The sequence below is a fragment of the Myotis daubentonii genome, chromosome 11, assembly GCF_963259705.1.
Source record: "Myotis daubentonii chromosome 11, mMyoDau2.1, whole genome shotgun sequence".
NCBI lineage: Eukaryota > Metazoa > Chordata > Mammalia > Chiroptera > Vespertilionidae > Myotis > Myotis daubentonii.
This window is the reverse complement of record NC_081850.1, coordinates 61086008-61112174: the sequence shown is the minus strand read 5'-3', so window position 1 is coordinate 61112174 and position 26167 is coordinate 61086008. Positions and strand designations below refer to the sequence as shown.

The window sequence follows — 26167 nt, the reverse complement described above, 5'->3', positions numbered from 1 at the left end:
AGTGAGATGCTTGATAAATTCCCCTAGAAAAACACTGCTCTAAAAATCGTCGCCTGGGATTTGGCTGGAAAAGGAAAGGTACAGGAATGCAGATGGGAGAGGGGTGCTTCAGGCGGGTCTTGGACAGCCCAGGACTTCCAGCCGGGGGAGGGCCGAGTCCAGATGAGGCCCCCCACCCCTCTCACCCAGGCATCGTCCCGGAGAAATGGGAAATTTCTTGCTCTAATCCCAGCTCCCCAGAACACCAGCCAAAACCAATTTGAAGGTTTTATTTATTTTTTCTCCAGAAATTAGCCAGCACAAAGACTGACTAATAAAGGGAATCTGACTTTACAAAGGCAAGTGACACAGAGTGAACCCTGGAGGGATGGGAGCGTGGCAGAGGGAAGCTTTCTTCGATATTCTGATTCTGTGAACATCTCGTCAACACCCTTTGGCGCCAGGCCACGTGCTGGCTCTATGAGTTCCAAGTCAGAGAAGACGTGAGGGGTGCCTTCTAGGAACTCAGATCCACCAGGGAGAGCGCAGAGCGGCCGGCTGCTATGAAAATACAGGCCTGCTCCACATCTAGCAAACCTACTCCACCGACTGAAGGAACAAGAGAGGCACAGAGAACAAATGAGCCGAAGTAACAGGAGAGTCTAACTACGGCAAGACCGTGGAAGACACACGCAAGAGTCAGGATCAACTGGGCAGTACGTTGTGGGAGCCACAGAGGACGGCGCCCTGTGCACCGAGTGGTCCAGAAAGGAAGCCACACGGGAGGCCCAGTTCTCCATTCGCCAGGAGAATTCTGGAATGCCACGTAGCTTCTACCACACAGCTGCTAAAGAACTTGGGCAGAGGACAGAAATGGTCTAAGCATTTTCGTGCCTGTGACAGGGACCCGCCCACGTGTCTGCAGTGACAAGTCAGAGGATCCCGCTGCCGTGGGAAACCCAGAGAGATGGTCCGCGCCTGCATCCGAAGCGGAAACCCTTTCGAGCTTTATGGCTGATGGGCTCCTTACACTCCACGCGCTGAACGCTGTCACCGTCTTTGTCCACACATCACCTTTTGCGTGCTGAACGTCTGCGAATGGCTCTTCACTTCATTTAGGCTCAAACTGAGGTTCTCCCTTCGGAGTGTCACACGTCTCCCGCAGCAGCACACTTAACCAGCTATCTCGTTCTGGAGACACCTGCCATGACCCCCTCCCATCGTTTCCTCTCCGGTCCCCAGCCTTCCCTTCCCATGGCTCCTTCAGATCCTCAGATCCCAGATGGGCGACTCTAACAGCCTCCTAGCTGGTCCTCCTTCCTCTGAGGTCTCTTCTAGTGTGGCCCACACACACATCAGAGACATCTAAAGCACACCTTTACGATTAGGATATGATTATGCCTCGGCGCTCAAGGATTACAGTCTCCTTTCCTGCTCTCTGCATATTCGGCCCTTCAGCCCGGTCCTAGGCCACCTGTCCAGCCTCACATGTCCAGCCAGCTCCCGATTCCCTGCACCTTCTTCACGTGCCATCACCGGAGGCCTTGATCAGGGCTGCCCGGTGCTCTTCCTCTGCTTTCTGTCTGGCAGATTCCTAGCCGCCTTTCAAAACTCAGCTGAAACGTCACCCATCCTGTGACGATGTTCCCCAACAGCCCAGGAGGAGCTCTGCTGTCCTCCGTGCTGGCCAGCACACACGCCTCGTGACGCTCACCCTCATCTCCTTGAACCTCACATGACGCTGACACCGTCTCTTAAGCAACCTCCACCACCACGGCCAGATCTATGCCTTCGACCTTCAAACACCCTGACCACAAAAGACCATGGTGTCAGTGTCCCTGCTGGCGTGTGGGTCTCTGAGCAGGTCCATCCACTTCTGCTTCCAGCAGTTGAGTTAATGCTATCAAGAATCAGTTTTGCCCTGGCTGGTGTTGCTACATGGTTAAAGCATCAGCCCGTGCACTGGAAGGTCACAGTCAAGGGCATATACCTGGGTTGCAGGTTCCATCCCCGGCCTGGTCAGTGCACATGTGGGAGCCAACCAATCGATGTGTCTCTCTCGCATAGATGTTTCTCTCTCTCCCTCGGTCCCTCCCTCTCCCTCCACCACTCCCCAACCCCGCTGTCTCCTCTTTTCCACTCTATCTGAGAATCAATGGAAAAAATAACCTCAGGTGTAGATTAACAACAACGAAAAAGGAATCAGTTTTACTTCTTCCCAAACTTCCTTGTACTACTTATATTTGCTACTGAGCTTCTTCAACTTAATTAAGATCATCTACAATGATGAAATGTAGGTATAAAAGGTGTCATTTCTATGAAAGCTACACTGAATGCTTTGAAAAGTCAAGTTGCTAAAAAAATTACTGTCAAATGATGTTTTGGCAAGACCAACTGTGAGAGACGGAGGAGAACATAAAAGTCTAGGAGGACTCTTCTCTCAGATTGTTCCATGAATGTCTAAATGATCGTTCCACTTAAATTATGCGAAACCTGGAAGCAGCATATGAAGCAATGTAGGTGACTGCGGTTTATGCGAGAGGCTAAAGAGAAAATCCAGCCGAAGAACCCAGACTCCAACACACACACATGAACCTACACCACCCGGTACAGGCGAATAAACATATTTATATTTTCAATGAAAATAACATGCTTAAGGCATTTTAAAAAGGATTCCCTGGATTGAGAGACTTTCAAACATAACGGAGAAACTCTAGGCCTCTTCAAATAAGAGTTTCTACTGTATCTACCTGCATGTTTGTCCCCCATCTTTTACTAATTCAGAAAATATTTACTGCAGCCTTCTGTATGCCAGGCACTTCTGAGCGCTTTGGATATATCAGCGAAAACGAACAACAAAAATGGAGCTTACATTTTAGATGGACAGGAACAGTACCTTCTGTGCTTACGTAGCCTCAGAGACTCATGGTTCTTTCATCAGGTTACTAAAGAATAGATTTGCCAGGTTGTGGAGAACTTTTCTTTTTACCTCCAGTCCCATCTATCTATCTATCATCTACCTATCTATCTATCTATCTATCTATCTATCTATCTATCTATCATCTACCTATCTATCTATCTTAGGTTATGAAAATAGTATGTAGCATACTGCTATAAAGGTAATTCACACTCGAACAGTTTTTAAATAGAAAGATTTCTTAAGTTCTATCTGAATTCCTCTGAAACGCGACTAAATTCTCTTTCTCAAGATACCTGTGGTTCCGTGTGCTACTAACACAGAGCCGAGTCTGGCACGCAGAAGAAAACCACCAAGAACAAATCACCACGGATTTCCTTCGGAGAGTCTCAACATGCCCTCTTCTCTCCATGGGACATTCCAGAAGAAAGTTTATATTAGAAGCGAAGCTGTGGGCCACAAGCCATTCCAGCTCCTTCTGGACAGTGTCTGAAGGGAACATAAATCTCTAGAGGCAGCCACGTTATTTTATTTCCTTCTTTTGATTATGCCTTGAAATTCTCCAGGCCAAGGACTCTGGCACCTCCTTGTCTCGTGTCATCAGTGGAGTTCTCTGGCCTGGATGCACGAGATTATGATACAATGGCCAGGGGGACAATGGGCACCGGGCGACTATATATAGGAATTCTGGGCTTGGTTGTCATGGAAGCAAATGGGAAAACAAACGCCTAATCCTGAAAATAAGGCCGAGGCCAAGCTTGAAGGAAACACACACCAAAAACTTCCTGTCATTCTGATGAGTGAAAACAAAACCTTGCCATATGATCAGGGAATAGATGAGGAAAAACCCAAACCAAACAAAATGTTAGTCTTCAAAATGACAAACGCACAGCACGGCAGGCTCTCTTGTTGAGATGAGTGTCCCATCGTAGATTAAGTTCATTGAAAGGGTCTCGCAAAGGCCTGTTTTATGAAGCTTCGTGTTCTCATTCCCCCTGTATCTGGGGGGAATCCAGGCAAGTCTGCCCTAAGACAAAGAGGATTCCTGGACCTGCGATTCATTAGGCCCTATATGTGGGGACAAGCCCATTTGTCTCTCTACACTTTTTCCCCAATAGCATCACCATCCACCAACTAATGAAATCAGATCAAATCCTTGACTCATTTCTCATCCTACTGTCCGTGGAGGAAGCCCTGTTGGTCCAACCACCTGAAAAGCTTAGCGCAAACCACACACCGTTCGCTGCACTGCTCTTGGCCAGGCCCCTGCGGTTGCCGGCGTAGACCCCAGGGCACAGCCTTTCTAACTGGCTTTCTAGTTCCAAGTTTCTTTTCCCTTAAGATTCCTTTCTTTTCTAAAAGCAAATGTGAGTGTGGGACCCAACCACTCTTACAGGAGGAAGTCCAAGCTGAGACCTGGTGGCTCTCCATCTGCCCAGCCCCAGCCCCACTCCACACCCACTCCTCCCACGGCGCTGACCACGGCCACAGGGAAAGCTCTCAATGGCACTCCAGCTGCTTCCGTTCACGGCTTCTTTGCACATTCTTGCGAGGCCTTTCTTCTACTTTTCAGCCTGGCAAACCCTTACCATCTTCCAAAACTGCAGTCAGTTCACATTTACCACCACCACGGAGGAGATCTTCTCTGATCTTTCTAGATGGGCATTCAATCCCTCTCTGAGCTCCTCCATGCGTTCCCATCAAGCTGCTGTGGGGCCCATTTATTTTACCTCCACCAGACTATGATCTCTTGCAAGCAGGACACCCATCTATCCAACCACATGTAACTTTTCATTTCACTTATTTAATTTTTAAAATTGATTTTAGAGAGAGGGGCAGGGAGAGACAGAAACATGGATGAGAAACACCGATTGGCTGCCTCCTGCATGCCCCCTACTGGAGACTGAGTCTGCACCCTGGGCATGTGCCCTGACCCGGAACCGAACTGGTTACCTCCTAGTGCATGGGACGATGCTCAAGCCACTGAGAATTACACTAGCCGGGCCATACGTAACTTTAGAAGTTCATATCCCCCAGAACTTAGCTCAGGGCCTAGCCCAAAACATGTGGTCAATAAACATATTCCACAGATCCAAAGAGTTCAAACAGAAAAAAAAAAAAGTGCTCTGGAAAACCCAGATTTAAAAGAAAACCCTAACTAACCAAGCTTCCCTCTCTCTCTTTGGATGCTGATGTTAAGAGAGCCTTCCCACTGAAACACTGACCCACTTTTTAAATTGCCTGGAGAATGGCTTCTAGAACATTTGAGAATCCGAATGGAACAAAATTCGTAACCCCTGGCCATCCAAAAAAGCCAAAAACGTAATTTCTGGTTTTGACCCTGAATCAACTCTGAAACGGATACTAGGCATCTGGTAGCTATGTTAGAAATTTCTATGTACAACTGTCTCTCCCTCCTTGTACCCACTGGTAGGCACAGATGCCTGTGCAATGCACAGGTGTAACAGGTGCCAGGTACCTGAATGCACCGTGACTTCCTTTAGTCACCTTCTAAGGCCATGAACATAGAGCCCTGGGGGCCCCAGGAGGAGGTCCTCGCGGATTCCTTTCAGGTGTTCAGCACCGCACTCTCACTGTACACAACGTTTTACCCGTTTTCCTCCGTCGGGAAAGCACCCATCCCGGATCTGTAGTGTTCAGACCACCATTCTGCAGAACAACCTGTGGCAGCGCGAAAGCAGCGATGGCTTCACGTCGCCCAGCCCGTCAATGGAGAAACAGAACACGCCCGGGGCGCCTGCAGGCCCCGCTTTCCAAACGCGGTCCTGTCCTGCCACAGGCACCAGCGAGCATCGTAGGTCTATCCCTCCGCACTGAACAGTACTGGACCCCAAAGTGCCTGTTCTTAAGTATCCTCCTTGGCACCGGCTGGGGATTTGTAGGGACACAAACGAATGTGCGGTGCCTTTTTCTAACGTTTTTGGGAGGAAGCTCGGTGGCATCTGCCATTGTTAGTTCAGACGCTCTTACAATACCAAGTGCTTAATTCACCCGTGACCCTTTTGAATTGAGTGATGAGGAAGTAAGGTTTCCTGCTGTTTGTTTGGATCGTAGAGACGTCTTTACCGCACTGACAATCCAGGGAAAACCGTTGAGTACAAAGGTCTCTTTATATCAGTGACTTGGCCTCAATCAGAGAGAGCCTGCCAGCCACTTCAGGGTGATAGTTGGAGTTCAGAAGCCATGGCCAAGGCCACAGTGCTTCCTCCTCAAGACCCAACTGGAAAGGAGATGCCTACGGACTGCAAGGAGATGGTGACAGTGCATGGTGCACTGCAGAAGAGCAGTGAGGGCCCAGATAGGGAGTCACAGTAGCGGGTAGCGAGTTCTTAAAGATCAGGCAATCGGGAGGAAAGAACACATATGAGTGCACGCATGTATGTTTAGATACACGGACAGCTCTAAGTGATGACATGGAAAGCAGATGGGGAAGGCAATGGTTGGTCAGGAACAGGAACAAACAGCCACGCTTCAAAGCCGAGTTTCTCTACAACTGTCCCCCTGCAGCGGGCGTCTCTGAACCAACAGACCCAGTGGGTGCGGGCCCTTTTTTCTTTTCCTTTCACCCATTCCCATGCAGGGTAAGAAACTCCTGGCAATGGGTTAAGCTATATATTTAATCACCATTAAACACTACATCAGTGATTTCAACCTTTTCATCTCACGGCACACACAAATTAATTACTAAAATGCTGCAGCACACCTAAAAATATCAATAATAATAAAAGTGTAATATACTAATTAGATCGGATGTCCTTCTGGATGAAGCCAGGGCTGCAAGGGAAGCCCGGGTCCTGGGTGCCTGCTGGTGGCTGGAGGGAAGCCGATGCTGGCAGTGGGTGGTGGTGGTGGTGGGGGGGGGGCGGGGGGAGAGGCCTACTCTTGCATGAATTTCGTGCATCAGGCCTCTAGTATTATATATTTTGCCAATCTGACAAAAAAAAAGTATAATTTTGATTCATTAACACCAGATGGCTATTGTCTTTTTTTTATTTGACAATCTCAGGGCAAAGAGGGCAGTGCCCTGACTAAATAGTCAGATATTGCATGTTTTACAAATGCTTGTGGCACACCGGTGAGAATCACTGCACCAGGTTCTTCCTTTAGGGCAGTTCTTACTCCAAACGCACCCACAGGAATACTGCTCAGTGGCACTGGGCTCAGGTGTAGGGCAGAAGCCTCCAGGAAGCCAGAGGGGTGGGGAAGTGAGGCCCAGGTTCACCTTCTGCTGTCGCAGCCGGGTCTATGTCTAGCGATTGTCAGGTGCTTTTTACAAGGTCACTCGCTGACCTTCACCAGGACCTTAAGAAATGGAAATATGGTGTCCCACTATACAGACAGGGACACGGGCATTTCTCAGCTCTCCTCCTGTCCCTGTGGAGACTCTCAGCTATGCAGACCTCTGGTTCCTCACCTGCAGAATAGAGACGATAACACTGGCGACTCCCCAGGTGCTGTGGGGAGTCTAGGAGACCAGGTGTGAAGCACAGTGCCTGGCACACAGGCTTGAAGGGTCTCAGTGCCACAGGTGTTAAAGCCTACGCCATACAATTCTGCCCCGAATTATAAATTGCCTTTTGGCGTTGGCGTTTCCTACAGATGAAAGAACTTGGTCCCTTTGCTGGACAGCAGGATGGAGAGGCGCAGCATCTCTTACGCTGCTCTGAACAGATGCAGCGAGCGTTCCTCCCGGCGGCGGGCTCGCGGCAGGTGCACGGCAGCTAGTGTTTGACTGATTGATTCTGGGCAAAGCCAACTGCACTGCTTCTGGCAACAACTCGCCAGCTTATCCTGCAAGTGGAGGTGGCTGCTAAGGGGAGGGGACTGGCTGTGAGACCGGGATTCAGCTCAAAGGCAGGCTCCACCTGAATGACACCCCGGATTCAATGAGTCACCTCCATTTTGTTGGGTAACAATGAGCAAAGAATGGCCCCAAGTCAACCTGCTACAAAAGGGCTGCTGAGAGCACATTCAATTCTCAAACTTTACAGGCTTTTTTTGGGCAACCATTCTGAGGTCTACAGTATTTCCCTTTAAATTTCTTTCAAGATCACCTCCAGCTTTCGAGCAAGGTAACTGGATATGGGACTAGCAGTTGTGTCAATCACCCCCATCTCAATGACCTTCTCCCACCCCACCTGACCCTGCAGCCCTGTCCTTTCCTCCCCTCCCCCTTGTTCTCTTTCTCTTGATAGCACATCTTACCACCTGATGTGGTATGTACTGGACGACTGTCTGGTTTTGCACACTATCTATGAGGGATTTGCACGGATTTTTGGATTTTAGTTCACGACGGATGAGGGCATTTAACCTTTTGTACGCCATAAGCGTCTATAGACGCAAGGATGGGGTTTCCGTTTTGGGCGCGTGGCAGTGAACTGGTTAGACTCAGCTGAGCATGAAGCATTTCCCCAATGCTCAGTATGAGAAGCCTCAGGGTCTATGCCTTATACATGTGACTGCCGTGGCCAGGGTGGCACCAGAAACACCAGCACTCAAGACTAGATTCAGTCACTCAAAGAACCCATCTGACTGCCTGTGGCGTGCAAGGAAACCCAAAAGTTAAATGATGGCTTCTGCCTTCAAGACTGGTGGTCTGGGGGGAGATGGACAGACAGTTACAACAGAGTGTGATCAGTGCTATGATCCCAATAGGAGCTCAAAGATCTGCAGGAGCCAAAAGGCGGCCCCCTGGTCAGACAGGAAGACCGGGAAGGCCTCTGGAGGAGACGGGATTCCGGTTTCCAAGGGCAAGTAGGAATCAGTCAAGTGCATGGAGTAGTGAGGAGGGTGCCGTGGAGAAGCGTGATCCAGGAAGAAGGAAGAGCAGGCCTGGAGTGGGAGACGGCAGGACTGTAGGGACAGGGCATCGGCGTGGCTGCAGCACAGTACACCGGAGGGAAGGAGGGTGAGAATGGTCCCAGAGAAGCATGGGGCCCAAATACCAGCCTTCCATGCTGAGCGTGGAATTTATTCTGACGGCAAAACAGCCAGCCACTGGAGGCGAGACAGAGGCCACACATTTTTACCTTTTCTGTGCCCATAAACTGCACCCATAGCCTCGACCGGCTCCCTCTCAGAGGGGAAAGCAGCTTAGTGTACGGGAATTTCCACGGTGAAGAAAACAACCAGCAGCACGACCCCGTTGACAACAAATGTCAGCAGACCACGATTCCACACCTTGTTTTGTAAAGTAGAAAACACCAGTGTAGGACCTTTTCTCCTCTGGGTTTTACGAGGAGGTTGGAGCTGTCCCTTTGAAATTCAGTGCCTGCCCTAGTTGGTTTGGCTTGGTGGATAGAGCATCAGCCTATGGACTAAAGGGTCCTGGGTTCGATTCCAGCCAAGGGCACATGCCTTGGTTGTGGGTTAGATCCCCAGTAGGGGGCATGCAGGAGGCAGCCAGTCAATGATTCTCTCTCATCATTGATGTTTCTATCTCTCTCCCCCTCTCCTTTCCTCTCTGAAATCAATAAAGAAAAAAAAATTATATATATATATATCTATATATATATATATATCTGCATTTGGACTGAAGGGTCCCAGGATCGATTCCAGTCAAGGGCATGTACCTCAGTTGCAGGTTCCACCATGGCCCTGGTTGGGGCAACCAATTGATGTGTCTCTCTCACATGTTTCTCTCACGATGTTTCTCTCTCTGTGTCCCTCCCCATCCCTTCCACTCTCTCTAAAATAAAAAGAAAGAAATTCAGTTTTTACTGTGTCTACTGAACGCACTACTCTTACAGCTGGAATAGATTAAGGCCCCAACCAGGGAAGGGAAGATGGAAGCTCGGTCGGCTACCTTGTCTGCTCCCCACCAACCCTTCATGTGCGAAAAAAATGACAAGCAAGCACAGGAAACCAAGTGGTATGTCCATGTGCTGGCAAACACCAAAAACATGCAGGCGTCAGCCAAGATCCCAGGGTCTGTTTTCCAAACACAGGGCCTCAGCAACTTCCCAAATGTCTCTAGATCTGAATTTTACTCTCGAGCTTTCACACCCATGTGCCAACCCAAGGACACTTGACAACACATTTCGTGGGCTCATTTTGATTCAACTCAATGGTTCAAATTTTACCTTGTAAAGCGATTCAATATCCCTCTGGATTCATTAGCTTTTTATGAGTGGTTTGTTTGATCATCACCAATGTTTTATCGGTTGCGTGTCAGGAAGCTGACAGACACAAAGGTCACCAGATCGTGTATTTCATGAGCTCCCAGGGCATCAGGGGAGAGAACAACACACACTAACATGAGTGCTCAAAGAAAGGAGCGAATGCCCACAGGCATCTCTATCTGTTGTTAGCAGAGTGGCCAGAAGACAATGGGGCTCTGGAGTCAGGAAAAAAATTCTCATCTTGATTTACTGCTTTACACTGTTGTAATGACTACTTACAGGACACAACTTACTCATTTTACATTTATAGCAACGTCTGCTCTAAGAAGGAAGCGGCCCTTGGCCAGACGGTTAGAATAGAACATGAATAGGACAAAACCCTAAACCTAATGAGCTTCCTTTCTGGCAGAATGGACCCCATGTCCCCAGGGGAGGCAGGGCACAGCACAGTGGGGCAGGGGCGTTATGAGAAGCATCATGGGAACGAAGGCATTAGCACGTGGCTTTGAAGGACAAATAGGGCCTGGACATGTGGAAATGGAGCCCAGAAGGGGCATGGGGAACGACAGGTTGGAGTTATTTGACAGGCACGTAGAGCTGGTAAAGACTCTTGAATAGAAAAGTGGGCAGAGGACCTGAAAATGTACCTCTACCAAGAAGAAAAACTGCCAATAGATATATGAAAAGATGTTCCACCTCACTGGCAATCAGGGAAATGCAAATTAAAACTACAATGAGATACCACCGTACACCAGTTAGAGTGGCCACTATCAACAAGACAAGCAACAACAAGTGTTGGAGAGGCTGTGGAAAAAAGGGACCCCTCATTCACTGTGGGTGGGAATGTAGACTGGTGCAACCACTATGGAAAGCAGTCTGCCAATTCCTCAAAAAATTAAAAATAGAGCTACCGTATGATCCAACAACCCCACTCCTGGGTATATACCCAAAAAACTAAAAATCATTTATACACAAAGATATATGCACCCCTATGTTCACTGCAGCATTATTCATGGTGGCCAAGAGTTGGAAACAGCCAAAGTGCCCTGCCATAGAGGATGGGTAAAGAAGATGTGGTACAAATACACAATGGAGCACTACACGGCCATAAGAAAGGATGAAATAGCGTCATTTACAACAACATGGACGGACCTTGAGAACATTATGCGAAGTGAAATAAGTCAAACAGAAAAAGCTAAGAACTACACGATTTCACTCATGTGTGGATATAAAACTGAAACTTAGGAACACCAACAGGAGTGTGGTGGTTGCCAGAAGGAGGAGGGTGGGGGAAGAAAGGGGTCCTAATATGAGGTGACAGGAGGAGATGTGACTTTGGATGATGGGCACATGGTCTTATATAGATTTTGTATATTAGTAATCCAGACATGAAACCTGTATGTTCATGTTGACTAATGTCACCCCAATAAAAACTAAAGAAAAGAAAAAGACTCTTGAATAGGAGAATGGTATGACTCTTAACCTTGCCTAGAGACTGAAGGGAGGCATTTGCAGATGGGGTGAATATGGTAATGGCTCAGGCAAAAGACGGGGACGGGAAGGAGGGGGTAAATTTGCGAGGAAGTGAGGAGATGGGAACAACTGGGCTGACCAGGCATCCGACTGGCTGATGGAAGGCGGGTCCAAGGAGACCTGAAGACCCAGAGGATCCCAGGTGGGCACAGGAAGTTTGGGAGGAAGTCAGTGAGTTCCAGTTTAGAACCTTTGCCCTAAAGGCCGAGTGAGGCCTGCAGGTGGAGAAAGGGAGGAGCACATGCAATAAAGGGTCTGGGGCTTAAGCTGAGAGGTGAGGGCCGGAGTTCGAGACTCTGGCAACATCGGTCGAGCATGGATCCATGTGCATGTGAGGGGGGAGCAGAGGAGGGGACGGGGGCCCCGACCAGTCGCGTGACGGCAGCTGGAGGAAGAGCGCTGAGAACAAGGTAAAGAGATGGTATTGCCAGAGGACGGCCCGGATCACACACAGGCCCCAAACCAAGGGAGGAGGATTTCCCTGGGAGGAAGGTCAGCAGTTTTAAATGCCACGGACAAAAAAAGACGAGGCAGGAGCAAAGGCCATGGACTTGTTTGTCTGAAGTCGCGGTCAATCCTCAGGGAAGCCACTTCATTAAGCGGTGGGGCCAGAGTCCCACGGCGAGGGACTCCAGAGAAGGAGGGGGGCAAGGGGAGGCGGCGGCGGGTGCCAGCAGGCAAAGGATGCCTCCTTCCCAGGGAGAACGCCCCTGGAGCCCGCCGATGGGAGGCCGCTGCATCAAGTGCCAATGCCGAAGGCACAAGACAGGTGCCAGCAGTTCAAGGCAAGAATGGGTGGCAAGTAAAGGTCCCTTTAAGAGATTTGGAGACAACAACTGCAATTGCAGGAACAGGATGACCAAAGGTCCTATCCAAGAACGACTGTAATTGTTAAAACACAAAACACTTTCCTGGGGCTCCTATAGCTTCTTTTTTTAGACTCTTCAGGGGAAGAATAACACCTCTAAGAACTGAGGTTTGGGGGAGCAGTGTGACGTAGGGCACAGCACTCTGGAGCCAGGCGATGTGCACCTTAACTGCAACTCTGACAGAGGGCGACTGTGGCCTTTCTTAAGCCCGTTTCCCCTCGCTCCTTGCAGAACATTTGGTCCTGCCCAAAATGTTCACTGAGACACTTGGTCCACACTCAGAGGTCCTTGATATTTGGTCCTGCCCAAAATGTCCACTGAGACACTTGGTCCACACTCAGAGGTCCTTGATATTTGGACCTGTCCAAAATGCCCAGGGACACATTTGGTCCATGTCAAAATGTCCTTGATGCGTAAACCTTGGTCTTCTGCAAGATTCGAACCCGGACTCACCCACCCAACCCCACAGGCCATGGCCAGCGAGGCTCCTGAGGCAAGAAGAGTTCTTGGCATACGTCCACAGTACAATTATTGGGCCCATAAAACCTAATCGCGCTTTTTATTTATTAACCCTATAAACCAAAAGTAGGCATAAACGTGATGGACTATTTGAACCCAGAGATGTTTTCTAAGCATGCATAGAAGGTCCTGTCTCATGGGATGTTTATGCTTAATCATCCAAGATTTTTATTTAATTCATTCATTAACGAGGGAGCCAGTAAGATGTCACAACTGATCAGAGAAGGTTTTTTTTAAAACCACGTGTTTATAGGAAGTAAAGGAAGCTTAAATGAGTTTATGCACATATGCAAAAACTTATCTCTCCACAGGCAAGGATCAATTGCACTCTTAATGGGCACAACGAATTTATAATATGGGAAGAGCCATTTGCATTAATGTCACTTTTCTATAGCTTAAAGGGCTGTCAAATAGCTCGACGAGAATGAAAGGTGGGTGACCTAATCAAGACACCCACAAATATAGATGTATGTCCATTTTAAAGTTTTTTGTTTTCTTTATAATTTTTCTTAACAGAGCTATTAAAAAAATAAGACAACAGTCAGAAAAATGGAGCCACTTCTGCTAAGTCCCACATCACCAAACTGAGATTTAATTTCATTAGTTCCAGCTCTCCAGAAATGGAATCTTCCACCTGTCAATCAGCAATGTCCTGAGCAGCACCACTGGGAAATCTGCCTGACAGACCCGTCACCCCGCAAAGAAGTAACCCTGCAATGACTAACCCCCGCTTCTGCCCCGTGTAAGTAACATCCCGTTCCTGCTCCCTCCGGCCTGCAAGTCCTCCGTTGTGTACAGCTCCTCAGAGCTCCTTTCGGATAGGCTGGGCACAGACTAATTCGTCAACCGTCAAATAAAGCCAGTAAGAGCTTTAAAATTTACTCAGTTGAATTTTGTTTTATAACAGAGTTAAGAAGTAGGTTAAGCCAGTAACGAATTAGTTACTAGATCAATACTAAGTGCTTTCTACGGGTTTACGGGACAGACCAGGATGGGAAAAGTGGAGCGTCTTTCACGTCTGGACGAGGCACTTAAAATGTTGGTTACGGAGCTATGGAAGGTGCCTTCTCTTTCTCCTACCTCTAGGCGTTTTCCCCTAAGAATGCTCGGGTCCACCAATTCAGAGCTATGAATGCCCTCACTTAGGGAAGGCGATTGGTCTGGAGTAATCAAACAGCAATAGCAAGCGGCCTGCAGGGTCCTGGCAACTTCCAAAGAGTTTTCGAAGCTTCACTGAGAGACGCTCTGTGAATGGCCCCGTAGTTGTGTGTAAGGCATTTCAATGCCATGGGAGGTGCCAACAACAGACCAAGAGCACACCTTCCCCTTGAGCAGCTCAAAGGCGAAGGTTTTGTAAGAAGGGGGGGGGGGGGTAAGGAGAGAGTGGCAGGGAGGGAACAGTTACCCCTTAGTTTTCAGTGAAAAAAACAAAAACAAAACAAAACACACACATACACACACTCTCTCTTGATCACCACCACCATCACCATTACCACCAGCAGCTTCAACAGTAGCAGATTCACAGACTGAAACCCTTTACGAAGCCTGACGCGGCCATAAAATCAGTGCAATCGTTCTGAATGCATCTGCTTACTTCAGATGACATGATATGGGGAATAAAAGGAATCAACCGAAACGTTTTAAATGTGCTTCGCTGGACCATTTCCAGTCACCTTCAGACAAGTTTCTTAAGTTCTAATGAAGTAAGCAAAATGACCACGCACTTTATGAAAACACGAATCCCTGCAGCCTATTTTGAATCCATCCAGTAAGATTAAGAACATACCTTTGCTGTTTCCAACGACTTCACTCATTTGTTGTTACAGTCTGATGTCTCCTAACACATGTGGTCAATCCTTAGCTCTGATCTAGAGCCCAGTATTTGGTCAGGAATGTAATCTCTTAAAAATTACAACATCGTTCCAAAGGGAAAACAGGGGCGTGCTTTACGTTACTGCATTTCATTACGAGAGTTCCCAGAACGCCCTGGGTAAAAAGCAGAGAGTTCGTAGAAAAAAACAGATCCCTGATTCTTAGATTGGGAAATAATTAGGTGGCTTTTGAAGTGAAAAGTGACTTTGCAAGATTATAAAATACTCATTCGGTTATTCTGCCAGCTGCTGGGTTTTACACAGGTGGCTGACCGGCTTCATGCGACTGTTGTAGTCAATGAAATGAAACAATGTAAGTCAGTTGGAAGAGAAGCAATAATTGATAGTGTAAAACGCATATTAATTAATGTCAATAACAACAACACGAAGGGCGTCTGACACTGGGGCTATCGATGCCTTACACCCATTAGGACATCAAGTGCTGCGGAGGTTCCTATGTGGGTGGTTCCAAATTAGCCCCAAAGGTAAAACACATTTAGATGATCAGAGCTCCAGATAAAGTACCACTTCCCAAACACTGAATTATTTTAGACCCCTAAGAAACAGCTCCCGATGTAAAGAGATTTCATTCAGCTTCCAACACAAGATTGAAATTTTCTTCCTTTTTCATTAAAAAAAAAATCCCCATCAACCTCTGGTTGATGACAAATTTTCATAAACTAACAAGAAATCTGCTCCTACTATACTATTTTAATAATATCGACTATTTCTGCAGTAATTGAGAATATGAGAGCATTTCTGTATGTCTTTTCATTTGATCCTGGAAATAACCCCATAAAGTAGGCATCGCTTTTTTACACATTAGACATTGAGGCTCAGAGAAGGGGAAGGGCTTTGTCTCTGCACTCACTCACGGGCAGCGCAGGCGCTGCCGGGACCCCCGCCTAAGGCTGCCCAGGCCGGGCGGTTCGTGGCCTGCCACGTGGGTGGTGTTGCCTGGACTGGGGCCTGCGGCCGCTCTCAAGCCCAACCTCAACCTCAGGGGTCCAACATCTCCTGTGCAGACTATTGAGGAAAGATGATCCATACAGAGACCAGTTTTGAAAAGATCACTTGTCCCTAATTTTCACTAGCTCCGCTTGGGTGAAACGGTTTCTCCTGGCACCCGCTCAACCAAAACGAACCCAACGATACACAGGAAGTCGTGCTCGAGGCCAGTCCTGCAGCGGGACTCCAGGATTCCACAGGGGGAAAAGGGTTACGAGTGGAGGAAGTGGAACATTTGGATGCGTCCCCAGTGAGAGTGCCCCAGGGAAGCCGCCGCCACCGGAGCTCGGAAGGGCTTGTTGTGTCGTCCAATGTGGCAGCCCTGTTGCTGCTGTCAATTCCCCCCACTCCCCTTCCGACGCAGGAAGCCAGGGGCACTGGTGCTGCTCCACCTGAGTGGGAGCTACTCCGCCTGAGTGGGAGCTGCTCCACCTGAGTGGGTGCTGCTCCGCCTGAGTGGGAGCTGCTCCACCTGAGTGGGTGCTGCTCCACCTGAGTGGGAGATGCTCCACCTGAGTGGGTGCTGCTCCACCTGAGTGGGAGCTGCTCCGCCTGAGTGGGAGCTGCTCCACCTGAGTGGGTGTTGCTCCACCTGAGTGGGAGATGCTCCACCTGAGTGGGTGCTGCTCCACCTGAGTGGGAGCTGCTCCACCTGAGTGGGAGCTGGTGCTGTGGGCCTGGCGGGTCTCGGCACTTCCTAACTCCCTCTGGCCTTAGACGGCCAGCTCCAATAGCCCCCTCCTTTCACTGGGATGATGACGATCAGTATAAAACCACCTCCAATTTGCTCCAGGTATTACAGTTTTAAAAGTTCTGAGGTACTGTTTTTGTCATCCCCCAATTTTGGTAACATATAAATAAATAAATAGGAAGTAAATCAACAAACAAACCGTAAGCCTGCCCTGGACTTACAGAGGACCACCGTCCCTCCACCCTGCAGTTCTCACACTCCTTCCTGCTCCGGCAACACACAACGGGTGGTCATCTATGTACTCAGCACTCTTCCATCAGCATGCTGTGATTTAGATAATAGCTCAGAAAATTAGGAGGGAAATATAGTGAAAAGTACTGTAAACATTTTTATTTTAAAAAAGCTAGAGGGATAGCCCTAGCCAGGTGGCTCAGTTGGTTGGAGCATCGTCCTGTACACCAAAGGGTTGCAAGTTCAATTCCCAGTCAGGGCACATACCTAGGTTGCAGGTTCAATCCCTGGTCGAGGAAAGTACAGAAGGCAACCGACTAATGTTTCTCTCTGACAGAGATGTTTCTCTGTTTCTCTCTCTTTCTCTCTCTAAAAAAGAAAAAGAAAAACCAATAAACATATCCTCTAATGCAAATTTTTTAAAAAGCTACAGGATAGACGCATACTAATGAAGCCATTGGGGAAAAAATAAATTAAAGAGAAAAAGAAATCTATCTTTTATTTAAGTATCGGATTTTATTTTTCAAAGAGTTAGTCTTCCATTATGTAGGTAACATAACCAAGATGCAACAGTATGCTGTGGATGTATTAGCAGAAATGGTTTTATTTTACTGCTAACATAACAATATACAGAATTTGCTGATTTAAATGCGTTAGTTGGGAATTTTATTAAACTTTACTGTCCGCTTCTGATTTAGTTATCGCGATTATTGTTTTTTTCTGAAAGACATGTTGGTGGCTTTTTCCCTGCTTGCATGCAAGGAAGATGTGGCTTTCTTCATCTTTCCTTCTCCATATTCTTAATTAAAAACTTACCCATGGGCAAAATTTTAAAATACTGTAAAACTGGAGTAACTGAAATAGCAACTCACAAGTACAATAATTTGTGATCGCCACAGCTATTACCCATCTAGCTCCTCACTCCATTTCTTTGCTATCAGCAACAATCTGCAAATTCTAGCACATCCGATGTGGCTCCATTTCTCTCTCTTTCACTCTAGAACAGTGGTTCTCAACCTGTGGGTTACGACCCCTTTGGGGATCGAACGACCCTTTCACAGGGGTCACCTAAGACCATCGGAAAACACATATATAATTACATATTGTTTTTGTGATTAATCACTATGCTTTAATTATGTTCAATTTGTAACAATGAAATTGGGGGTCACCACCACATGAGGAACTGTATTAAAGGGTCACGGCATTAGGAAGGTTGAGAACCACTGCTCTAGAAGGTACCTTGGAATACTTATCAAACTGACTTTCGAGAGGGATAAATCTGAATCAAATCAAATTTATTTTTAAAAGCAAACCAGATTTGTGGTTAACAAGGATAATCCTGAAAACGGATCGGAAAAGCTTGACACTGAGCCAGGAAGACGGCTAAAACCAGAAGTGCAGAGCGAGGGCCGATCAGGGCTGGGGCCTGGCAAGTTGTGAAGGAGAGGACGAGGAAGTTAGGGTCACAAGGGTGCTGGGGAAGACCCTCTGACACAGCTGCCTCTAGCGTCTGGCTGGGAGAGGCGGGCGGGGTAGAGGTCAGAGGGAACTGAAGAGTCGGAGATGCAGGAGGTGGAGCGATTATAGGCAATTTAGCCACCGGTGAGTGGCAGTCGGTGTAGAGTTAGGAAGGAGGTAAATGTCTAGCTGAGGAGACCGAGTACAGTCGTCCCTCAGTATCTGTGGGCATTTGTTCCAGGGCGGTGGCAGATGCCAAAATCTGCAGATGCTCTAGCCCCTTGTATACAACGGCACAGAACAATCCATCCACGGGTTCCCAACCACGGAGAGAAAATACGGTTTTCCACCTACAGGTGGTTGAATCCGTGGATGGGAAACCTGGAAATACAGAAGGCCAATTGTACATTTACTGAAAAAAAGAAAAAAAAAAAAGAGAAAGAAAATCCACGTGTAAAGGGAGCCAAGCAGCCCAGAGCCGTATTGTTCAAGGGTTAACTCCATTTGCTGGGTCATTACCACTGAGTCTAGTATTGGAATTCCAGAGCACGATGGTCACGGCTGGAGTGAAAGGGCCGACGGTGAGACTGGCGCTGCGTTCACTGAGAAAGGTAAAAGAACATTCCAGAAGGTAAGGAGGAGGAAATAAGCAGAGAGCAAGTGTCCGAAGAGGGAAGTGGAAATATTCTCAAGCGGTGGCAGAAAGTAAGGAATGCGCCCCCTCCTCGTGGCTGCATGGAAGAAGGGGGGCATTAGTCACTTTGGTTGCAAAAAGCTGAAAGGGATATGGTGTTGCCATCGGGGGTGGGGCGGGTGGGGCCGGAGGTGTGTGGTCAAAGTTACCTAGAGGCAGGAGGTGTGATCAAGGACTTCGGCAACAGTGACGGACTGCACGTCACGGCATCCAGGCAGCCCCAATCCACTGGCTTTCCCCAGACACTGATGACACACCTGAGCCCCCAGGCGCTGAAATTCCCAGGCTTTGTCACACTTAAACTACTGTTCTGTCGGTTCTCGGTGGGTGTGGTTCATTTTGCTGCCCCAATTCAAGTCCAGGAATATTTGCTGAACGGCCTGCCAAGTGCGAGGGCTCTGAAACAGCCCTGGACCTCAGAGAGCACACAGTTTAGGTGGGGAGACAGATAGGAGAACTGCCAATTATAGGACTGCTTGGCACGACTAGCCATGGAAGTGAATGCAAAGGCCAGAAGCCACCCACCCTATTCATATTTATCCCCTCACAAAATCTCATTTTCAGCTCATTCCTCTGAACAGTCTAGACAGTCTGTAATCCTGATTTTGTCATGTAACTTATAGAACATTTGCCAATATTTTCAAGTGTATTAAGTCTGAAGCAGTAAGAAAAGACATTTTACTTAAGTAATTTTTAAGGAGATGAATGAGCCTTAAAATGAAATAAATTAGTGAATTCTCACCTTAAACATAGGCGTCACATCCACAAACATACAAGCCTTTAAGGACTCAATATCTATTATCTGAAGAGGAATCGTTTGTTTTGGTTTGGTTTTGAGACATGGACCCCCCTGTTTTAAAACGACAGTGAGTCCAATAGTGAGAGAACTTTTCAAGTGAGAGCAAAAACATGAACAAATTAGGCTGTGTATTACAGTCCCAGTTAAAAAAAAAATCAGACAGACCCAGTGTGTGTATGCATAGAAGACATCTAGGTGCCTCCGGGGCACACGGTTACTAGGGATTATTGTGGATGCTCAGAGAGAGGCTGGCATTATGGGTAGCCCTTACATTTTATTAGGCAGTGCCACAGAGCTGTTCTTTAATCACGAACGGGTATCACTTTTCTAATCAGAAGGAAAATATATAGAAGCATCTTAAAAGGGGTAACTACCACCCATGACTATTTTTTTGTCTCTTTTGTTTACTTTTAATAGACTTCATTTTTTAGAGTAACTTTAGGTTCACAATAATATTGAGCAGAAGGTGCAGAGATTTCGCATAGACCCCGTGCCCCCACATGCACAGCCTCCCCCGTTATCAGCATCCACACCAAAGTGGCATATTTGTTACAACTGATGAACCTACATTGACACATCACCACCCCAAGTCCACAGTTTACATTAGAGTTCTTGATGTTGTACATTCTATGGGTTTGAACAAATGTGTAATGACATATATTCGTCATTATAATGTCATACAAGGAAATCCATGCTCCCCAAATGCTCCTCCTTTTCATTCCTCCCCCAAACCTCCTGGCAACCACTACTTTTTTATTTACTGTCTATAGTTTTGCCTTTTCCAGAATGTCATACAGATGAATTCATTCTTGAAGACCTATGGATACCAGCTCAAAAGTACCCCACGACCTCTTAAAGCAATAGGCACCTTGCTGCTGGTCTTCCTTGTTCAGCCAGCTTAACAAATCTAAAGGCTTCTTCCTGGTACCAAGTACCCTGTCTGGCTCTACCTCTCCTCACCGCCCCGCGCCCCCCCCCCCCCGACTGTCCTCCCACTAACTTCCCTACACACCCACCCCTCTAGCCAGACTGGTCTCCTTGCTGTTCCAAGACCCCTTCTTCTGTAAGTTTGCTCACTTCTGATACTAACTTCCACCTGTTGTGGACTTCTTCTGCCCCTGTAAAAATCCTACTCACCCGCCAAGGCCCAGCCTGAGCTCCACCTCTTCCAAGAAGCCCTCCGGGACTCATCAACCCCTTTTCTTCTCCAAGGTTACAATTATTAAAATCCAAATGCACAATTTCTCACTTCAGTCTACTCTGCTCTTACAACTTAACACCATCTGTAGGTCTATTAACTTAAGCTCTAGAATATCAACCCACAGTAAAAACTTGGCTTTCGTTTCCTAAGGAAAATTCCAGGATCCCCAAACATAAAGACGAGGCTGTGCCCTAGTGGCTGTGGATCACTTATGGGTGTGTACTTCTGCCGAGAGTCTTCCACGAGATGGCACAGACACTCCCAACACGGCTTGGGATTTAGACCGGCTCCACCACATAAGTGTTTCGTGATCTTTGGACTCATCATTTCATTCCTCAGGGGCTCAATTTCCTTCTCTCTTAAATGTGACTGATAATTTGTCCCTCCGATTTATAAGACATACTGATCCAGATGACAAATTGAAGGCAATCAGCAGAATTAAGAAACAAAACAAAACAATGCTTAGTTTTATCACTCAGGGATTCAACAGACGCAGCATTCCTATAATAAACCAGAATGGATGAGTTTCACTCTGGTCGAGGAGGAAAAAATAACCAGCAATGCCAAAAATATCAAGGCCTCGATGAAGGGTTGAGAAGGTCCTGCTCTGCTTCATGTGGCTGTCCCTGCAGCTTTGCAGGGCTCACGGTGCATGAAAATAAAGATGACATAAGGAGCGTGGCTTGCACAAGTCATCTAAGAATATGCTGTGCTCCCAGGAAGCTCAAGAACCTAGCCCCAGGATGACTTCTCGGACAGCAATGTCCTGGTAACTAAAACCTTAGCCGCCCTGCACTCTGGGCCAAACATGCCCTCTGGGTTGAGCCTGACGACTCTGAAACTGCTTGCAAAGGAGAAAAGCCCGTATGGCAGGAGCCTCTCTCTTTCTGGGCGTAAACAGTGAGGGACTGAACCCAGCAAAAGGCAAGTAGATCCTACGGCCTGAACATTAGCCATTCTTTTACCTCGCTGCTTTTATTTAACCGCCACCAGTGGGGTTTTTCCATAGGGTATTATTTAGGACTATGAATGCGTTAACAACGAAATGTGTACATGATTTGGACATGCTTTTCTGGGAGATACCATAAAACCTCAGGTGACTTGTTTTAAAAAATAAATGATAGTTATTTCTAAAAGGTAATTTCTGGCATCTTCTTTTCAGCTCAGCACTTAAAAGAAATTCTTTTGCTGTTTCTCTCTCATCAATGTTTCTATCTCTCTATCCCTCTCTCTCTAAAAATCAATAAAAGCATTTTGAAAAAACCTCTTTTGCACACAGTCAGTCATCTTGCCCAGGACACAGCCTCTCCTGCAGCAAGGCCATGCCAGGGTCTATGCCTGTCAGTGACAGCGCCTGCACGCTAGCTCTCCCGAATCCAAACCTCCTTTCTGCTCGTGTAAAACCCTCTAATGCAGAACAGTATTTGAAAGTGAGAAGAGGACCAGGAAGTCATAAGAAGTCTCAAGAAAACGGAGGAATTTCATACAAATATAATTGAGCTCAATGATCTAGCTCCAGTTCCAGGGAAAGAAAATTCGAGGGGGGCAAAGAGAAGACAAGCGAACATTCTTTCAAAAAGAACCGAGATTAGTCATTTAGATGAGTTGACTAACAACTGAATATATTTTCCGCTAAAGAATAGATTTCTTCTCCCTTTTAGCCACTTCCCATAACTGGGGTTCCAGAACACTTAAAGGTAACCTTCAAGCAGGAGATGCAAACTATCAGACGTGGAATTATGAAGCAAACGCTAGCGTTGCTAGAAACTAGCTCTGAATGACTTGGGTAGTATAGGCTTATATTTTTTTTAAGTAGAGGGAGAGACAGAAACATCAATGATGCCCTTCACCGGAATCGAACCAGGAACCCTTCAGTCCGCAGGCCGATGCCCTATCCACCGGCTAAGGCTATGCTTATATTTCTGATGAACAAATGTTTTTCTTGGCATGGGAAGAGGGAGATGGTTAGTTGACTAAGTTCCCAGGGCATGGAAAGCTTACACTTGCAATGTTTTTTAATCCTTGGCACATGAAACTGTGGCTAATTCAAAAAGCCCCAGAAATCTCAGGGAGTTGGGTTTCTTGGGAAGGAGAGATAACGTGATAGTCAATGTCAGGGTGGTGGCCACTGTGGAGGCTTCCCATTTGCTGCTGAAGACAAATTCCAATAAGGCAACCTCTGAAGACGTCTGGGCGTCCAACAGAGGCTGCAGAATCACCTGTGCCACGCTGCACCACTGCCGTTACCAACTCGAAGTCTTTAGAGCAGAAATGCCATCTTCCTAATAAGCATGAAAATAAACTCCAGATCACATTTTAATGTAGAAATTCGGGTATCGAAAAGGGGAGGTTAGCATTCTCCGGTCAGATAATGTGGAGATCAGCAGAACCAATTAAACGCCTTGGTCCGGCCATTAAAATGATGCCTTGTAGCCTACGTGCTCTGAACTATGTACATCTTTGTACTCTACACAACTACTCACTCGAGACTTTCCATTTCATTATGGCCATTTTTAGAGAAACCACCTCTTCTTTCTCTCACCCCAAGAGAAATCTGGTTGCAGTGGGCACCTGTGTAGAAAGTCTGATGCCCTTGCAACTAATTGGCTCCTTGTAAAGGCTGAGTTTTCGGTCTGACCTATTTAGAAATCGGAAAAGCTTCTCTTTGAAAAGCAGGCACTTCAGATCTTGATTTTTAAGTGTCTAGCTTTGCTAGAGTCAAGGTTAAATGAGTTTGTAGTTTGGCGCTAGACGCAACATAATTTCTTAGAAAACAGTTTCTCTTAAGCTTAAATGTAATTTACATGCTAACGCTTCCCTACATATATAAAATAAAGAACATATTCAGGTCGAGTTACATGTTGAGTGACACCTAAGAGTGGTCCACATGTGCCCAGCCAGTGTGCCTCAGTGGTTGAGAGTCGACTTATGAACCAGGAGGTCACAGTTCAATTCCGGTCGGGGCACATGCCTGGGTTGCAGGCTCAATCCTCAGTAGGGGGCGTGCAGGAGGCAGCTGATAAATGATTCTCTCTCATCACTGATGTTTCTAGGTCTCTCTTCCTCTCCCTCCTTCTCTGAAATCAATAAGAAAATCTATATACATAAAAGGCTAATATGCTAAGTGTCCCTCCGCCCATCCAACTGGTCACTATGACGTGACCACCAGGAGATGCTCAACACAGGAGCTGCCGAGCGACAGTGACTTGGCAGCGGTGATTCTCGGGTGATGCACCCTGAAACCAGAGAGGAGGGAGCCCAATTCCTTGCGGGGCCACAAGATTCCACCTTCGGCCGTGTGTTATGTTGTTGCTGGGCACTGTGGGCCCCGAATCTGGTTTACTGCACACCTGCATTTGCATTCCACACCCTGTACAACAGCAACTTTGCAGAGTGCCCTCTCGCACTCCGGGACCCCTCAGGGGATGTCGGAGAGCCGGTTTTGGCCCAATCCCCGCAGGCCAGGCTGAGGGACCCCACCTGCCAGAGGGACCCCGCTCACTCTGCAGACGCCCTTTGAGCCACAGTGCCACCCCAGGTACGGCCAGACGGGGAGGGACCATGGGAGGTTGGCTCCAGGGCGTGTTCTGCCGTCTGGCCCAGTCGCGCCCTGCTGGTTACCTTCTAATTAATTTCCTTTCAATGTGCACGAATCCATGCACCGGGTCACTAGTTTATTATAAAAAGGGAGTAGTGCCCATGTTAAATATAAAGGTCTATAATGGCATTTATTAAAGGTCTATTATACCCACAGTTTCGTGGGTATCACTGTACTTTTTCCCCTCCAATCATCTTTGGCAAAGGTCAGTGATATACTGCCCAGGGCTGAATGTGGCCTCCCTGTCTCTGTGCATGAAGTTTTATTGGAATGCCACCACGCCGTGTTTACGGCAGCTTTCACATTACAGTCCCAGCTGAGTTGCTGCAACACGGACCATGCGGCTCAGAGTTGAAAATATTTTCTATCTGACCCTGTACAGAAAAAATTTTCCAATCCTTCACTTAGGATTTGCAGAAATTGACCAGGATAAATCTCATAAAACAGCTCTCCTTCTAACCAATATATTAAGTTAAAATCCCAGTGGGTAAAATTGTCAGGCAGAATCGGAAATTTCATTAATCTATCCGTTTTGTTGTTCAGTTTCACGCAAGAGCTTCTATGAATGTGGACTGAACTGCAACCAAACACTGTAGGTTTTTGGACAGAGACAAACAACAAGGGAGCCTGTTCCAGGGCCAATGACCATGTGCATTTGCTCCAAGAAGGGGCTCTGCTCCCAGGTGACCACACTGGCAGTGACCACTGTCGAGCCCCACGGCACCTGCTGTCTCCTCTGAGCGGGGAAGACTTCCACCCGCCTCGGCCCTCAGTTTCCCAGCTCCTCACAAGGCCTCGCGATGCAGGGAACAACGCCAACGTCCAAAATGTTCTTTGTCAAGAAAGACCTTTTCCTCTTGGCAGACCATGTGTCAGAAGATTTCTGTTAGAACAGGCCCCCAGGTCCCGTCTTTGGACTGGTTATCCTGGAACGTGCTGCTCAAATGGCAATGCAATAAGCTTACTCCGGTGCAACTGGGTTCTGTGGATTTAGAAATGCCAGCACTCCCTGCCATGAACTGTATGAAAAACTGTGATGTCTCCCAGAAGTCCCCGGTCAGTCCCTACCTAACTGCCCCCAACGGAAAATTAGGGGACAGGAACCATAGCATATCCACAAGCACAAAGAGGGAGCTGAGACCAGAGGTAAAAGGGTAATCGCGTAGAGGCAGTAAAAGCTGTTCTTCGGCGAAAGCGCGAGTCGAGTCTCGGAGAGAGAAGCCGACGGGGAGGAAATTCTCCCACCGCCCAGCAGAGCTCCTTTGCAAGTCCAGGCGGAGAAACCGGGAGGAGGACACTGGCGGCAGCAAGTACCGGGACAGAGTGGCCACTCTGGAACGGGGGGGTGTGCCTGCATGGCAAACTGAGTGCGTGAAGAGGGCTTTGACTCTGACAGGATGACAAGGAGTGCCTGTGGTCCCTTGATGAGAGGTGTCTTGATAAAAATAGCGTTTGGTAGCAAATATTATGCTAGAGTTTAGAATAGAAAAACCAACTGAGAATAACAGAAAACTTTTCTCACACACACACATACACACACACACACACACACACGCACACACACAATATCAAAGCACCTTAGAACATTCTCCTGTTAATCATAACAGCAAAGACACCCCCGCTGGGTGGGCAGTATTGAGACAGACAATAAAGAGGG

The 26167-nt window shown here is 47.5% G+C and overlaps 1 protein-coding gene across 14 annotated transcripts in view; it reads right to left on the bottom strand.

Annotated features, from left to right (window-relative positions):
* The window catches only part of ZNF462 (zinc finger protein 462), a 144985-nt gene that overhangs the window by 35148 nt on the left and 83670 nt on the right, over positions 1 to 26167 (bottom strand). The window contains exon 9 of one of the 14 annotated variants that reach the window (XM_059657574.1): positions 17028 to 17129. The exons of the other annotated variants lie outside the window; for them this stretch is intronic. Within the exon in view, the coding sequence (XP_059513557.1) occupies positions 17041 to 17129 (89 nt within the window). The 3' untranslated portion in view covers positions 17028 to 17040. The remainder of the gene's footprint in view (positions 1 to 17027; positions 17130 to 26167) is intronic. 14 annotated transcript variants of the gene reach the window in all.